This window comes from Anser cygnoides, chromosome 12, assembly GCF_040182565.1.
Source record: "Anser cygnoides isolate HZ-2024a breed goose chromosome 12, Taihu_goose_T2T_genome, whole genome shotgun sequence".
In the NCBI taxonomy this organism is placed as follows: domain Eukaryota; kingdom Metazoa; phylum Chordata; class Aves; order Anseriformes; family Anatidae; genus Anser; species Anser cygnoides.
In genome coordinates, this window is record NC_089884.1 from 1645980 (window position 1) to 1662438 (window position 16459).

Sequence of the window (16459 nt, forward strand, 5' to 3'; positions counted from 1 at the left end):
GTCCTGGGGCGGGGGTGATGCCCCGGGGGGGGGGGGTTGCAGGCTGCCAATAAAAGTGCCTTGTTTCTACACGGGCGGCTGGCGCGGCCAGGGTCCCGCCGGCCCCCTTGGCTGGGATCTTTATTGGGAAGGGACCGGGGGGGGGGTCTCTGTGGCACACTGCTCGCACCATCAAGGCTCTGCTGGGTGCGGGGTCCCTCTGCTGCTGCTCTTGGGTGGGGGGGGGGGGGGCTCGTGGGGGGTGCAAAGCCCCTGCAGCCGGGCACCTGGTGCGTGCACGGAGCCTCCACCTCTGGGCACCTCGTGCACACGCGTGTGCGAGACCCTTCCTGTCCCCAGCCCCCTGCTGCTGCCCCCCCCCCCCAGCCCCCTGCTACTGCCCGTAGAGGTCGGCCAGGCGCCTGAAGCGGGGCCCCCACTCGCTCAGGTAGTCGTAGTCCTGGTCCTCGTCCGTCAGGCTGGAGACGATGGAGCTGAGCGGGCTGGCGACGGAGCCCGAGCCCTCGTAGTCGTAGATGAGGGCGGTGTCGTAGGGGGGCACGCTGGGGTCGCTGTCAGCCGCCTCCAGCCCCTGCGGGGACAGGGGACGGCATCAGCCCTGCTACGGGGGGGGGGGGGGGTGCGGGGGGGGTGCTGAGCCCCGTCCCACCTCGTTGATGAAGTCCTCGATGTCCGAGGGGCCGCTGGGCAGCTTGCGGGGGGCCGAGGGGGTGCCGGAGCGCAGCGGGGCGTCCCTGCGCATCGGGGGCTTGGCACGGGGCTGCAGGAGCTGGGGGTGCCGCAGCTGGTTGATGTCGTAGGCGTCCTGCGGGGATGGTGTGTGTGGAGGGGGGGGTCAGGGCTGTTGGGGCTGCGATGAGACCCCCCCCCACCAGCCCCCCTCCGGGGTGCCCCCCACCTGGTCCTCCTCGCCGCCGCCCTGCTCGTCGTAGTTGAGGATGTTGTCGCGCATGTCGTCCCGCGAGCGCTGCAGCAGCCCCTTGCGCAGCGCCCGGCGGCGCCCACGCACCTGCGCGGCCCCCAGCAGCGCCAGCACTGCGGGGGGAGCGGGTGGGCACGGGGCGGCGGGGGCCGGGACCCCCGGGGGGGGACGGGGTGTGGGGTATTGGGCAAGGTAGGGACGGGGATGGGGCTGGGATGGGGTGCTGGGGTGCTGGTAGGGATTGCTGGGGGGGCTTGATGGGGGACATGGGTTGGGATGGGACGGGGTGGCCAGGACCGGGATGGGGCAGGGGGTGGGAGGTGGGACGCGGCGATGGAGCATGCTGCTGGGATTTGGGACACGAGGAGGGGTTGGGGTACCCGGGAGTGGGTATGGGGGCTCTGGGGGGTGTCACTCACGCAGGAGGAGGACGCTGCTGCCGAGGATGATCAGGAGGGCCTCGAGGGTGATGCCGGCCGTGGCGGTGGCAGCGGCCAGGACGCCGTCCTCGCAGGTGCCGTCGCGGCCGCAGGGGCACACCGACACGTTCAGCAGCTGCTGCTGCTCCCGCGGGGGGGTCCCCGAGTCCCGCAGCAGGAGCGGCAGCGAGTAGGGCCCCTCGGGCAGGTCCACCAGCACGGCCAGCACCGCGTGGGTCACTGCGAGGGGGGCACACGGGCAGGGCTGAGCAGGGACCCCCCCGTGTGACAGCAACCCTCCCACCCCGGCCATGCCTCACCATTGAAGCGGGTGATGCTCCAGTTACGGGCGAGCTGGGGGTGCTGGGGGCTGAGCTGGAAGTGGAAGGGGGCGCCGTGGGGGGGCCGGTCTTCGTCGGTGGCCCCCAGCAGCAGGCTCCCCCCGCGGCCCGGCCGCCCGCACACCACGCCGGCCGGCGGCTGCAGCAGGGGCGCGTGGTCGTTCACCTCCAGGATCTCGATGGAGAGGGTGCCGGTGGCGGAGAGCGGGGGCTCGGCTGGGCGGGGGCAAAGAGCAGAGGGGTCAGGGGGTGGCGGGGGGCACGGGGGGGCTCGGGGGGGGGGGTAATGCTCACCGTCATCACGGGCGAGCACCAGGGCGATGTACCAGCCGCCCTGCAGGAAGGCCGAGGGGTGCCGCAGCTCCCGCTTGGTGCGGACGGTGCCGGAGTGCGGGTCCAGCTGCAGCCAGCCCGCGGGGTCGTACAGCAGCGCGTAGCTGGGGGCACGGGGGGTGTGTGTGTGTGGGGGGGGGGGGCACGCCGTCACCACCCCCCCTTCCCAAAATACCCACTGCCTGCTGCACACCCGGGTGCCCAAATGCAGCGGGTGCCGGAGGCGTTGCAAAGGGAGCGGGCGCCCAAATTGCAGGACTCACGAGAGGGTCTGGAGCTGGCGCGTGTCGGGGTCGCTGGCGGTGTAGGTGGTGACGGGGGTGCCCGGGGGGGCCCCCTCCGGCACGCTGACGCGCCGCGGGTTCTCGCGGAAGACGGGCGCCTCGTTCACGTCCCGCACCCGCACCTGCACCGTGGCCAGCGCCCGCGGGCTGCCCGGGGCCGCCGGCTCCAGCGGCTGCTGGTTCTGCACCGACACCGTGAGCTGGAAGCGGTCCCGCACCTCGTGGTCCAGCGGCTGCCAAGGAGTGGGGGGGACACACGGGGTCAGCGGGGCTGCCAGCACCCGCATCCCCGTCCCCCGCACACCAGGTGCCCCCCCCGGGTGCCCACCTTGGCCACAGAGAGCACGCCGTCGTTGGTGTGGGGGTCGGTGTGGATGGCGAAGGCGCCCTCGGGGTCGCCCTCCAGGATGGTGAATTTGGCCAGCCAGTTGGGCGAGCCGGCCAGGTCCTTGTCGTGCACCAGGACCCTGCCCACGTCCACGCCGGCCGCCTGCTCCTCCACCTCCATGGAGAACTTGGGGGGGGGGGGGGGGGGAGCGGCACAGGGCTGGCATCTGCCCCCCCAGGATGGCACTACCCCGGGGGGTGTCCCCCCTCTCATGTCCCCCCCTAGCCCGCCCCGGCCGCTACCTCCTCCTTGGTGAACTCGGGGGCGTTGTCATTGATGTCCTCCAGGTAGATGACGGCCGTGGCGGTGGTGGTGAGCCCGTCCCCGGACATGTCGGCCGCCTGCAGCGTCAGGTTGTACACCCCCACGCTCTGCGGGGGGGGGCGAGGGGGAGGCGCTGAGCCCCCCAGCAGCCACAGGGACGGGGTGTCCCCCCCCCTCACCACGGCTGGCTCTGCGCATGGACCTACCCATGGCTCCTCCAGCCCTGGTACCCACTCCCGGTGCCCCCCCCCCCCCCGTGCCCGCTACCTCTCGGTCGAGGCCGGGCCGCGCGGTGCAGATCTCGCCCGTGGTGGCGTTGATGCTGAACATGCCGCCCGCGCCCTGCTCCAGGATGGAGAACCGCAGCGCCGCGTTGTCCGTCTCGGGGTCGTCGGCGTCCGTGGCCTCCACCGTCATCACGCAGGTCCCTGCGGCCACCGGAGCGCCCCTGGTGGGTACCGGCACGGGAGGCCGGCTTGTGCTCCCCCCCCCAAGGTGCCTGCAGGGCCCCACCTGGCTCAGCGCCCTCCACCACGCGCCCCGTGAAGACGTCCTGGCGGAAGAGCGGCCGGTTGTCGTTCTGGTCCACCACGATGATCTCCAGGTCCGTGGGGTCCTCCAGCGTCACGCCGCCCAGGTCCAGGGCAAAAGCCTTCAGCTGGGGGCGCAGAGCGGGTGGGTTGGGGCTGGGGGGGGGGGGGGGCTGGGGGTCATGGGCACGCACGGCCGGGCCGTATCCTTACCCGAAAGCGGTCGTTCTCCTCCCGGTCCAGCATGGCGTTGAGGAAGACCTTGCCGCTGAACTTGTCGATGGAGAAGATGCCCAAGGGCTCCTCGTCCACCCCCGGCCCCTTGATGCTGTAGATCACCCCCCCCGGCTGCTGCTTGTCCGACTTGATCTGCCCAGGGAAAGCGGGGCTGGGGTTGGGGCTGGGGGCCAACCCCCCGGACCCCTGGGGTTGCGGTGGGGGGGGTGCCTCGCCCCCAGGGCAGGGTGCACGGAGTGGGGGTCCCTGCACCCCAGGGGAATCGGGGCATGCCCGGAGCTCCATCCCCTCCGCGGTGCATGGGGACCCCCTCGCTGGGGGGCCCTGTGCTGCCCCCCCGCAGGGTCCCCCCCCCTTTTTCCTTGCCTACCTGCACCAGGAGGTGGGGGATGCGCTTGTGGTTCTCCGAGACGCTGATGGGGGGGATCACCCAGGCCCTCTTCACCCGCCGGGGGCCCTCGTGCTGCTGCCAGCTGGGGGGGCTGCCTGGGGCCATGCTGGCACCCTGAGGGGGGGGGACACAGCGCTGCCGAGAGGGACATGGGGCTCCCCTAGGGGCTTCGTGATTGCCACCCCCCCCCCCCCATGATAGTGATGTGCACCCCAGGAAGGGGTCCGCAAATGATCCTGGCACTGCTCTGGGCACGGCCCCACACTGCGGCCAGGCTGTGCCCCCCCCGTGGTGGGGAGGAAGGGGCTGTTTGGGGCTGGCAGCGCCTGGCACGGCCCCAGCCCACGTCACCGTCACCGCGTGGATGTGGCAGCGAGGGCAGGGGGGGTCGGGCTGGGTGTGGGGGCACGAGTGGGGGGCATGGAGCGGGGGGGCTGCAGCCAGGGCTGGGCTGGGGGCGTGTGGGGAGACCCACCCCCCCCCCACTTATCTGGGAGGCTGCTAGAGCTCGGGGAGGGTAGGGAGAGGGTGGTTGGACAATAGGGGGGCTGAGGGGGGGCTGCCCTGCAGGTCCGCTTGCCTTCCTTCCCCCCCCCAAAGCTACGGGGCCCAGGCCAGACCCCAACAGCCCCACATGGCTCAGGCCTGAGGCCGCGGTGAGGGGCACTGGGGGGGGCCGTGCATGAACAGTGGGGTGGGAGGGGGCGAGGGGGGGAAATCCGGTACTGCTGCTGGGGGCGATGAGGGGAGCAGGGTGTTTCTGAGCACCCAGCCCCCCCCCAGCCTCCCTCTCGCTGCTCTCCAACCCACGCAATGTGCCGGAGGCCCCCCCCCCCTGCCCCGGCCACTGCCACCATCTGTGGGGTGGAAAATGACCCAGGAGGGGCGCGGAGCCTGCGACACCCCTGTCCCCATCCCCGGCACCCCCATCCCCATCCCCAAAGCCCCCGTCTCCATCCCCAAAGCCCCCGTCCCCATCCCCGACACCCCCGGGGACGTGCGTCTGCGGGGCCTGGGCCCCATCCCAGCCACCCCCCCCAGCACCAGCCCATTTTGGGGGGGGGGGTTGGGTTGCAGCCCCCCCCCCCAGCCCCATCCCTTACCCTGGCGCAGAGGGGGGCGAGCAGGCAGGCGAGCAGGAGCGGGGGCCCCATGGCCGAGCGGGCGCAGTCCGAGCCGCTCGCCGGCCCCGAGCTAAAATAACCGCGGGGCTGGCTGAGTGACAGCACATGTGCTGCCGAGCGGGCCGGGCCCCCCCCGGCCGGGCAGCTGGCCCCGCCGCCCCCCCCCCCCCCTCCCCACCGCCCCCCGGCCCGGCCCGATGCTGCCCGGCTGCGCGCCGGGGGCCCGACGGGGCGGGCGGTGCGCATGGGAAGGACGGGGAGAGGGGGGTCCGAAGGGCTGGGGGGGCGCTAGGAAGGGGTCCCCGGGGTTGTCCTCCCCCCCCCCCTCTGCCTGGCCCTTTGTGAATGGGGGCTGCGGGCCCCCCACCCCCCGGGCAGGGCGCTGGGAATGCGGCAGCTGCCGCCGGGTGCGCCCCGGGGATGCCGCGACGGGGCGGGCGGAGAGCCCCGGGCCCGCTGCTCCCCCCGCCAGGACGGTCCCGGCCCCGGCCCGGGCCCGGCATCGTCGCCCCCCCCCTCCTGTCCCCCTCCCGGGGGGGCCCTGCCCGCCCCCGCCCCGCCGGGCCCCCGCGGCCGCGTTCCGGGGCAGGTGCGGGGCCATCTGGGCTGGCGGCGGGCGCTGGGCGGGGGCCAGGGCGGGCTGCGAGAGGGGGGCAGCGGCGCGGCTGTGGCCAGCACCAGCCCAGCCCAATCCCAGCCCCATCCCCATCCCGTCCAGCCCCATCCCCATCCCATCCCATCCCCATCCCCATCCCATCCCCATCCCATCCCCATCCCATCCCCATCCCCATCCCATCCCCATCCCATCCCCATCCCATCCCCATCCCATCCCCATCCCCGTCCCATCCCATCCCCATCCCATCCCCATCCCCGTCCCATCCCATCCCCATCCCCATCCCATCCCCATCCCCATCCCCATCCCCATCCCCATCCCCATCCCATCCCCATCCCCATCCCCATCCCCATCCCCATCCCATCCCCATCCCATCCCCATCCCATCCCATCCCCATCCCCATCCCCATCCCCATCCCCATCCCATCCCCATCCCATCCCATCCCCATCCCCATCCCCATCCCCATCCCCATCCCCATCCCATCCCCATCCCCATCCCATCCCATCCCCATCCCCATCCCCATCCCATCCCATCCCCATCCCCATCCCCATCCCCATCCCCATCCCCATCCCCATCCCCATCCCATCCCCATCCCATCCCCATCCCATCCCATCCCCATCCCCATCCCCATCCCCATCCCCATCCCATCCCCATCCCATCCCCATCCCATCCCATCCCCATCCCCATCCCCATCCCATCCCCATCCCCATCCCCATCCCCATCCCCATCCCCATCCCCATCCCATCCCATCCCATCCCCATCCCCATCCCACCCCATTTCCCGCCCCCCCCCCTCCCGGTGCCGGTCCCGGAGCTCCGCGAGGCCGCGGCACCAGGGGGCAGCATCGCCCCGGCCACCGGCTCCGTGTCCCCGCACCCCGGGGGCCGCACCGGGGAGCGGCTGGGGGGGGAGTGCCGGGCTGCAGCGGATCCCCCCCCCGCCCCCAGCCAGCCCCGCTCCCCTCCCTGGGGACCCCTCCGGTTCCCTCCCGGCACAGCGCATCAGGAAAGCGCCGCGGGGCTGCCGCAGGGGAAAAGGGAAAAGGGCTGGGGGACGTGGGCCGGGGGATGCAGGGGGTCTTCTGTCCCCCCTTCCTAGCTCTGCACCAAAGCTGAGCGGTGTCAGGGCCGCAGGTGGCCGGGGGACAGCAGAGGGGACATGGAGCCATGCCACGACTGGGTGAGTGTCGGGCACCAGTGACCCCACGGCACGGCTCAGCCCTGGCACTCGTTCTCCTGTCCCGTCCGTCTGCCTGACCCCATCCATCCGCCCGCCTGCCCTGCCACCCCGCATCAGTGTCACAGCGGGGAGCGGCCCCGGTGGCCGTGGCTGGGGGTCCTGGCAGCTGACCCTGACCTTAATGCGCCGTGGCAGCGGGGCGGCCGAGCAGATGTTCCCTGCCACCGGCACCGCGGCGCGGGGACACGGGGCGCAGACGTGATGGGCTCTGACAAGGTGCCAGTGCCAGGCCGTGAGCTCATGCTGGTGGCACGGCTCCGTTCCCAGCGGGGCAGCGCGGCCCCTGACCCCCCCAGCCCCCAAATCCTGCCCCTTCAGCCCAGCCCAGCACAAGAGCTGCGGGGCTTGTGCCCAGCTGCGTCCCCAGCGAGGCACTGGGACCAGTCCTGCCCTAACGTGGGTGCAGCGGGAGCACGGGGGATGCGAGCAGCCGGGCGCGCTGAGCAGCGAGGTGCCAAATGCCGGCGCAGCAGCCATAAAGCCACTGGAGCTTTGACTTTTATATGGCCATAAAAGATAATGTCAGCCGTAAAGCGTGAGTGCGGGGCCCGGCGTGCCGAGCCGTGCTGAGCCCAGGGCAGGGATGAGCGGCCGGGAGCACCCAGGGGACGGCCCCCAGCTCCCCGGGGACACCCCAACAAGGGGTGACCAGCACCGCAGGGCGCTGGCAGCTCGGGGCAGTGGGTCCCCAGGTGCCCCAGGGTGGCTCCGGGCAGGGGGACGCTGCAGCGGGGCCGGGGATCCTGTGGGATGTCTGTATCGGTGGTGCCCGAGTTGGGCGGCGGGGCCGGCACATTAAGGATGCTACTTTGGGTTGTTTTTGTTGTTTTAATGGTTTTATTGCGCGGTGCCGGGCTGGGCCTGGCAGGCCTTAATGAAGGAGATTGATGGCTTAATAGCCTGTAGCCATTACGGGGTAATTGAATGGTTGTGTACATATGATCAGACCGTCAATGCGGACGTGGCTCGCAAGCAAAGTGACTGGAGCATCCCCGACGGATGTGGCACGGGGGGTGCAGAGCCCATGGCCCTGGGGACCCCCATTCTGTCCCCAATGTCCAGGCTGTGTCGGTGTCCCGGGGCCACATCCAGCAGCGAGGGGATGGAGCGGGGTCTCCAGGTTCCTGCAGCGGCACCAAGGCACCCAAATCTGTCCCTGGCCGGCTCAGCTCCAACCTGGGGCATGGGGCATGGTGACCAGGTGCTTTAACGAGGCTCTTAATAAACTGCTCCCATCTGTAGGGAGGAACGAGCTGGAGGGGCTGGGAGCTGGGGGCCAGCCCAGAGGCCAGCCCCAAAGCCGGGGGTGCCGTGGCCACCGACCACCCTCCCTGCAGCAGCCGCCCCCGGGGAGGAGACCCGGCGGTGCCGCAGCCGGTCCTGCCGGCGCCGGGGTGCGAGTCACACTACTCATTTCAGTGTGTGACAACCAGGTGTTTTACAGTATTTGCTACCTGTGATCATCCATCAAAGCAATCGATAGCGTTCCTGCAGAGTTTTATTAATGATCTTGTCACCAGGCTGGTGCTGGGTGCCTGGGGTTGTCGAGAATGATAGATCATTAAGAGCTTTTGCTGCTATTTATTCTCCAGTGACCTTGTCTCTCTCCATTGTTGCTTGCTTAAGAGTTATGAATGTGAGACATGATAATTTGATATTGATCTATTTGGTAAGTTAAAAAATTTACTGCATCGTTGATGTTTTAACAAAGGACCCGCTTGGTCCCTCCGCAGCCCGGCGAGGGCCGACAGAGCTCGGCTCTGACACCGCAGCGCAGCACGCTGATCGCCCTCCCAGCTGCTCGGGGCTCCGCCGACCCTAACGAAGATATTTAATCAATTACCCATGCTCCCCATCCCTCTCACCCTTCCCAGTGCCCCATGGTTGGCAGGATGAGATGTGTCCCCCCCTTGTTCCTCTTTCTGTGCCGGGGATGGAGCCCCTGGTGCAGGAGCCGCGGGGCACAGCCGCCGGCCCCCGTGGTGACATCGATCCGGCAGAGCCTGCACGAAGTCAAACAGGGACAAAGCTCCGTTTATAAAGGTAGGATCTATCAATACTGCCTGTCCTGCAGGAAATCGATGACCTTCAGACGTGTGCGCACACACACACACAGGCGTGCACGTGCAGTGCGATTCGTGCTGCAGCTGCTCCCCGCTGCCTCCTGCACCCTGCTCCTGCTGTGCCCCCACAGCTGGTGGTGCCAGCACCCCGTAATTGCCCCGTGATGGGGCCCGGCTGCTGTGGAAGCACCTCGGTGGCAGAGGTGCTGTGGGTTTTTCAGCACACCCTGTATTCATCTGTGCATCTCATTACTGCTCCAGTTCCACGGGGAAGCAGAAGGCAGCGCTCGGTGGAGGCTGGGCGCGTGGGGTGTGCGCAGCAGGTTATGGGGTATCCCGGGGTATCCTGGGGTACCCAGCCCCTTCGGCTCTCCCTCTGCAAGCCAAAGTTGATGAGCCCGTGGGAAAGGGCAGAGAGGGAGGTGAAATTACCGGGCACCAGCACAGCTGGCTGAGGACAGGGGTTTAACGTGAGGAGTGCTTTCAGCTGGAGAGGAGCTGCATGCAGCCCGAGGCACGGCTACAGCAGGAATGGGGACAAGCACCCAGTGGAGCAGGCAGGGAGCCCAGAGCCCTTCCAGCCAGGGTTCGGGGTGTCCACGGTGCAGAGAACTGAGCCCCGTGCTCAGCCCTCACCTTTCTGCTTCTCATCTGTCCTATGTGTGCATTAAATGGAGCAGCTTTGTACTGCAAGTGCCTGCTGGCAGCACTCAGACAAGGGGGGCAGTCTTGGCCCAGGCCCCCCAAATTCACCCCACTTTAATTCTATGTGCAGGACAGCCCTGGTCCTCCTGCACATGGCTCCTGCACGAGGAGTGACCCCTGCAGCTCTTTAGCCAAGGAGAAGAGCGCGCAGGGTGAATCTCGCTTTTATTGGGCTTTGTTTCACGGACAGGAGTGCAGTGAGCCCAGACCTGCCCCTGCTGATCCCTGCTGGCACCCCATCAGCACCACTTCAGCCCCTGGAAATGGATGTGGCAGCGAGCGGAGCACCCCCAGGCTCCTGGTCCCTGCCCGAGGCCGTGTGCTAGGCCGGGTAAAAGCGCTGCAGCAGCTCCTTCTTGTTGACTTTTCCCATCTGGTTGCGTGGGATCTCCTCCACCACGATCAGCTCGGTGGGGATGGTGTACGGTGCCATGGTCTCCCTGCAACACAGACACGGAGCCGTTAAAGCTGACCGAAATCTGTGCTTCCAGCCCCTCCTGACACCTCTCAAACACTGCTGGACCCACAGAGGATCTGCTCTGAGGCTTTGCATCCTGCGTGCCGCATCCAGCCCCGGTGGCGTGGGCACTCCTGTGCTGGGTCGCCCTCGGTGCCCGTGCCCTGCCCATGTCCCGGGACGCAGTGAGTACCGCGCGCCCCTGCAGCACCCCAAAACACCGCTCACCCCTCGCAGGGTGCACGAGAGCCTCCAGCAAGCGATCAGGAGGCAGCGCCGTTAACGGGGACTCCTCAATCCTCCCCATTAGACGTGGCAGGGGAAAACAGCACCGTGGCACTAAGGATGCTGAAACCACGCCTGTCCCCATCCTGTCCCCACGCAGAGCCCCTCGGGGGCCAGCCCTGGGCCGTGCTGGTGACAGGGTGACAGCCTGTGTCACAGCCTGTGTGACAGCCCGTGGGGCTCTGCCTGCTGCAGGAGGGAGGCTGAGCTCGGCGCGCCGTCCCCGTGCCCTTTGCGGAGCGCGGGGGGAGGCTCTCCTGCCTTCTGTGCCGTGTGTCACCAGCCTGGGGCCGTGCCCAGCCCTGGCAGCGCGCTGGCAGCGGCTGTAACGTGAGGTGCCAAGTCTGCAGAGCCCTCGCCCGCCGCCACCAGCACCCCCAGCACCCCCGGCCAGATGGACGTCTCCAGCTCGGGGTGGCGCCTGGCGCCGGCAAGCGCGGCTGGGGGCCAGAGCTGCGAAATGAGTCACGCTGAAGGGGGACGTGTGTCTCCTGCCAGGGAGCGCGAGAAAAGGGCCAGGCAAATGTAAGTGACACGAAAAATAAAGGGGAGAGACGGGGAGCGAGGGAGAGGCAGACGGGGAGAGCAGGAGCAGTGCCTGCAGGGAGCGGCGCTGGTGCTGGGCACCCAGCGCTGTGGTCACCTCCTCGCAGCCTCAAGTGGGTTTTGCTTAAAGGGTTCTGGGGACGGCAGCTTCTCTCCAGGGACTGCCACGGCTGCAGGGGTAATGAGGGCCATGCCCACAGAGTGGGGATGAAGGATCTGCCGGAGACCCCAATGTCCTTGCCATGAAGCTCAGGGATGAGCAGCCACCGTGGGGTCCCACATGGAGAAGCCCCAGGCACCACACCAACCCAGGCAGACCGAGCCTGGCCACGAAGGGGAATCTCCACTCGCAGGAGGACATCAGCATGAAGAAACAAAAGCTGCTGGTGGCCGCGGGCTGCCTTGGAGGAGCAGGAGCCCTGGAGAGCCGGCAGCCGGAGGGTTAAGGCGTGCACAGCGAGCAGGGGTGGCAGCAGGAGGGATGCCCGGTGGGGTCCTGGCCCCTCTGCCCAAGTAGCACGGGTGCAGGTTTGGTTTCTTTGTTCGATTCTCTTCCCCCCACTACGCAACTGTTTAATCAGAGCAGCAGCCGGCCAGCTAGCATCTTCCTTGCATTTGCTAAATCGCAGTCCCCCAACTGTGATTTTTGCAAATCCAGGGGAAATCTTTAATTGGCTGGCTGTGCAGCCCCTGATGAAACAAGTGCTCCTGCCGCTTACAAAATAGCGCCAGCCTCGCCAAAAATATCCGCAGGCTGGAGGAGGGAGTTGCCAGGAAAAGAAAGAATCTGCTATTAAATATTTTGCTAATGGAATATTAGCGATAAACCTGGCGATTCTGCTTCCTGGCTCCAGCTTACGCTCTCCTCCTCCTCCTGCAGCTGATGCCCCAGACCGCAGCGCTGGCTGCTCTTGGCCTGGTGTGAGCAATGGGGTTTGCAGGCTGACACCGTGCCGGATGGCCAGCTGCTGTCTGTGCCCTGCTCTCCAGAAAGGCACAGGTCCCTGCTGCTGCTGGGACTCCCCGCGAGGCCGGTGAGCCCCGGTGTCCCCCCCTCCATCTCCAGGCCCCTGGGCAGGGTCTCTGGGGTTAGCTGGGGCCCGCTCTGGGCCAGCTTCCAGCAGGTAGGGAGGCAGGCAAGGTGTCATTGCAGCAGCCCTGGTAAAAAGCTGAGCAAATGGTCTCACTGCTCAGCAAACACGGAGCGCCCTTTGCCAAGCCCCATCTGAGCACTCGCTCCTTGCTGTGCTTTGTCGGCGGTGAGCTCAGGGCTGCAGAGGCCTGGCCCTGCTGCCGTGGGGGCGAGTCGTTTGTCACAGGTACTTTTGGGGTGAGAGACCCGTTTATTCCCATTATCTCCCGTGCTTGGCAACCTGCTGGTAGAAGCTGCGTCTCTGCCATTCCCAGTACCCGAGGCACAGCGTCACTGCTGCCAACCCTCTCTCCTACTCTGACACGTCCCCAGGTGAGGGTGCTGAGCCTTGAGGTGCTGTCCTGTCCCTGCTGCCCGCCCCGGCCCTGCCTGCGGTGCCCTCGCCGTGCTCAGCCCCGCTGCCTCTCACCTGGCCCACTCCTTCAGGGCGGTCACCGAGAGCATCTCGCCCCTGCGCAGCTGCACCACGGCGCTCACCCGCTGGCCCCAGACCATGTCCGGGGGCCCGATCACAGCCACGTCTGCAGAGAGAGCACAGGACTCGAGGTGAGGAGTGCGAGCAGGTCCTGGGGGCTCAGCACCGCGGTGAGCTGGAGGAGCAGCGCGTGGAGGAGGGTGGCACGGGATGCTACGGCAGGAAAACACCAGGGACTCCCCTGATGCTGTGATTTCCAGGGACAGAGCTTTGCCCCGAGGAAGGCAGGAAGCCCCACGGAAAGGCAGGAAGCCCCAAGGAAGGCAGGAAGCCCCAGGGTTGGACTGACTCGGGGTCAGCAGGGGGATGCGATGTACACAGCGGTGTCGAGCCGGGGCACCGTTTCCACCCCCTCACACAGGGTCACGCGCAAGGTCAGCACAGATTTAATTACAGCCTCATTTCCAACGTCAGATGAGAGCTGCTGCTGACTTGGCACCCAGCTGTGAGCTCCGTGGCTTCGGCCCCGAGAGACGACTGGTGGCAGGCTTCAAATGCCGCCTGCTCCTCGCCCAGACGAGGGCCTGATGATGGGAAGGCAGGGCAGCAGCCTCGGGGCACGAGCCCTCGGGTGGCCCCGTGCCAGCACCTCGGGACCAGGACTGGGCACGGCCCCAGGACCATCCACGGAGCCCCCGCACGTACCTGTGATGTGCGGGTGGGCGAGCAGCTGCCGCTCCACCTCCAGAGCGCTGATCTTGAACCCGCCGTTTTTGATGATGTCCACCGAGGTGCGGCCCTTGATCCAGTACACGCCGTCTTGGTAGGCTGCCGTGTCCCCTGGGAAACAACGGGGGCTGTGTCAGGGCCGTGCCACCAGCTCCCCCCGTTTCTGTTGTCCCCCCCCCATCCCGCACCCAAGGCTCGGGTGGTGGCACCGTGCGCAGGAGCCGCGCTCAGCACCTGCAGAGCCCCCGGGGTGGGTGCCAGCCTTCCCACCCAACAGCCTGCACCCGGGGATGCACAGAGGGGAGCAGGCATCCCTTTTCTGCAGGGGGGAAAGGGAAGAATAAGAATAAGGCTGTGCAGCCACAAATCCTTTAACATGGAAGCAATGGAAGGAGCCACAGCCGCAGGCGGACACGTCCCAGTGCACTCAGCACGGCGCACAGCAGTGGGACCAGCCTGTCCCCGGCTCCTGCCCGGCTGCTAGTGACACAAAATAGGGTGGGGGACGGTGTCAGGAAGAAGAGAGGGCCCGAAGTGAGACTTTGTCCTTCCTGGGGGGCGGGAGGTGGGGGAGAAGGCGCGTGGCAGGTGCGCTCCGGTAATTAGCCGCTCGCGCCGAGGCTGGGAAGATTGAGGAGAGAGGTCATGTCAGCACAACCTGGCTAAATGCTTAACAAGCTGTTGCACTTTGATAGCTACTTAAGATGATTACTCACATCCTGCTAATAGAGCCTTTGCCAACCGGGGGGTGAGGGGGTGAGGGGGGGGGGGCTCGGGACCTCGTATTTCAATTTCAGAGCCTTGATGGCAGCACCGGGGGGCCCTCAGCAATACCCCGTGCTGCCCTAACGACACGCACCACCTTCGTGTCCATGCACCCAGCCTGCTCCCCTGCTGCAGCTTTGCACGCCGCTGGCTGGGGAGTGCAGGCACGGCGACGGCTCTGGCACTGGGAAAAGAGCTCCCAGCAAAGGGTCCGCGGGCACTGCGGGGCTGCAGCACCAGCCCCGGAGCTGTGGGAGCTGCAGAGGGCGGCTCTCGCTGATGCCCCGTCCAGGTGCTTGTTCAGAACCTGGGGAACGAGGGCAGCCCAGCATCCCAGACCGCAGCACCCGGTGGGCACGGAGCCTGAAGGACCCCTGAGCCTCTGGTTAGGGTGCAGGCTGTGCAGGGAGTGTGCCAAGTGCACCGGCTGGGCTCTGGGGCAGCCGAGACCTGGGGACTTCGTTGGGTGGCCCAGGGAAGAGCCTCCCCAATGCCTCCTGCTCCCCAAACCCTGCATGTTCCCCATTCCCCTCTCTCAAGAGATGAGGTCCCCTCTCCTCCGGGGCCTCACGGTGTCACCCCGCGGAGGCAGGGGATGCAGGTGCCCACTGGCTGTGCAGCTTTACAAATCTAGTTCCCAGCTCACCTCTGACGCTCCGCAGGGACTGCACGTGGTGCGTGCAGAGGCAGCGAACGCTCAGAGATTTACGGTGGCAGAGCAATGAAAAATCACAATCATCAGTTCTGAAATTTGGGCTGTTCCCCAAAAGAGTCGTGTCCCTGTTCAGCTGGCACATGCCAACTGCTGAGCAGCTCCTCTTGCTCAGGTCAGCCAGGAAATGATTAATTGTTCGTGTTGTTGCCTGCCTTCCTCTTGGCTCTCACACGGCCGTGGATGTTGGGAGCTGTCTGGAATATTTTAAAGTTGTGGGAGAGTTTGAAACCAGGACTCTCTGGGTATCTGGCTGCTTGGGGTTGAAAGGAATTCATGACTGCCATGATAAACTGCCCTCTGTGTCCAGTAGCACTGTCGCATGTGTGACTGACACAGGGCTGGAGAGCAAACATTAATTAAAATGTGGCACGGGGGGACTGGAGAGACACGAGCTTTCAGCAGCGAGATCAGGAGCTGCTTATGCATGCAGAGGAGACAGGGCGAGGAGAGGGAATTCAGCGCTGGTTCAATGACATACAGTGCCCGTGCTGCTCTTCAATGTTTAAGCACACCAAAGCTGCCACATTTGCATTTTCCTCCATTTCAGGATGGGGAGAACGGCCCGAACAGCGGGCTGGGCGCACAGGCGGGAGGTGTCCCGACACCAACCGCTGCGGCCACCCGGCCGGCTCACTCCCGCATCTTTCCTTACACCTGAACCCACGGCTGCGTGCCCTTGGGTGGGTGGTCTGTAGGCGAGGTGTCGGCCACGGCTGATTTCTCTGCTTTGCAAAGCAAGCTGCTGCAGGAGCAGCCCGGGCACCAGGGCAGCGAACAACCAGGGCCACGCGTTTCACCATGATCCCTTCTCTGCACCGCACGAAGCGGCACGCACGAGCCCGCGCGCCGCCTGGCTTCAGACAGTATTTCCAGCTCGGGAAGTCTCCGTGTTTCGCTTGTGGCAGAGGGACCCTGGCACGATGTCGGGGCACGTCAGCGCCACAGCAAAACACCTGAACTGCCCGAGCTCCCGGCCCCGCAGACTACCTGCGCCGGCTGTGCCGCGCGAGGTGGGCGCTGTGCCGGGGCTGGCGCAGGAGCGGGGTCGCTGTGCTGGGTGCCGTGCCAGGCTGGCTCAGCTGGGCAGCAGCTGGCTCCGGGCTGGCCGATGCCAGCGTCCCCACATGGCCGTCCCCTGCTGTCCCTAGCACGGGAAGGGGCTGCTGGCGGCTGCCCCCGGAGGTGTGTGCCCTGTGCTAGAGATGTGCCGCTGCTGACTGCCAAATGTGCTCCCCGAGCCGTTGCCCCCCCAATGTTCACTGTGCAGCAAGGGGAGGGGGTGACAGGTGACAGGTGACCGTCACTTCGGATGGAGCACGGGTGGGGGGAGCTCAGCTGGAGAGGAGCCCCCCTCCTCGGTCCCTGTGGCCCCCCAAACACCGCTCTACGTGGACACCCTCCAGCCCCATCTGCGGCGCTCCCAGCCCTCCCGGCACGGCAGGCGTTTCGTATCATTGCTATGATTACAGGGAGCTCCTGGATGAGCTCTGTAACCCCCCCGTCTCTCGCTTTCTGTCTCCTCTCTCCTGCCCTCCGAGCGC

At 67.1% G+C, this 16459-nt stretch overlaps 2 protein-coding genes across 4 annotated transcripts in view; both read right to left on the reverse strand.

Annotated features, from left to right (window-relative positions):
* Positions 1-66: 66 nt before the first annotated feature.
* On the reverse strand, positions 67-5359 carry CDH15 (cadherin 15). Its single transcript, XM_067004306.1, has 14 exons — positions 5213-5359; positions 4089-4223; positions 3695-3850; positions 3465-3609; positions 3219-3379; positions 2930-3058; positions 2628-2813; positions 2279-2532; positions 1977-2119; positions 1662-1898; positions 1342-1581; positions 899-1035; positions 650-805; positions 67-571 (listed from the first exon to the last, which is right to left on the reverse strand). Exons 1-14 carry the CDS (start codon positions 5261-5263, stop codon positions 374-376), a joined length of 2328 nt encoding a protein of 775 aa, XP_066860407.1. The 5' UTR covers positions 5264-5359; the 3' UTR covers positions 67-373.
* A 4642-nt stretch (positions 5360-10001) lies between these two features.
* Positions 10002-16459, reverse strand: part of ACSF3 (acyl-CoA synthetase family member 3) — a 58207-nt gene continuing 51749 nt past the window's right edge. For all 3 annotated transcript variants that reach the window (XR_010834377.1, XM_067004260.1, XM_067004261.1), the window contains 3 exons: positions 13415-13549; positions 12704-12815; positions 10002-10293 (listed from right to left, as the gene is read on the reverse strand). Coding sequence is in view for 2 of the 3 variants with exons in the window: in XM_067004260.1 (XP_066860361.1) it covers positions 10176-10293; positions 12704-12815; positions 13415-13549 (365 nt within the window). In the remaining variant the exon portion in view is untranslated. The remainder of the gene's footprint in view (positions 10294-12703; positions 12816-13414; positions 13550-16459) is intronic.

Bases quoted from the DNA above. Each gene is read 5' to 3' on its own strand.
- CDH15 (XM_067004306.1), bottom strand. From the start codon at position 5,263: ATGGGGCCCCCGCTCCTGCTCGCCTGCCTGCTCGCCCCCCTCTGCGCC. The intron at 3,059-3,218 runs GTAGCGGGCACG...CCCCCCCCGCAG, and splicing joins GGCCCGGCCTCGACCGAGAG to AGCGTGGGGGTGTACAACCT. The intron at 806-898 runs GTGGGGGGCACC...CCATCCCCGCAG, and splicing joins GCGGCGGCGAGGAGGACCAG to GACGCCTACGACATCAACCA.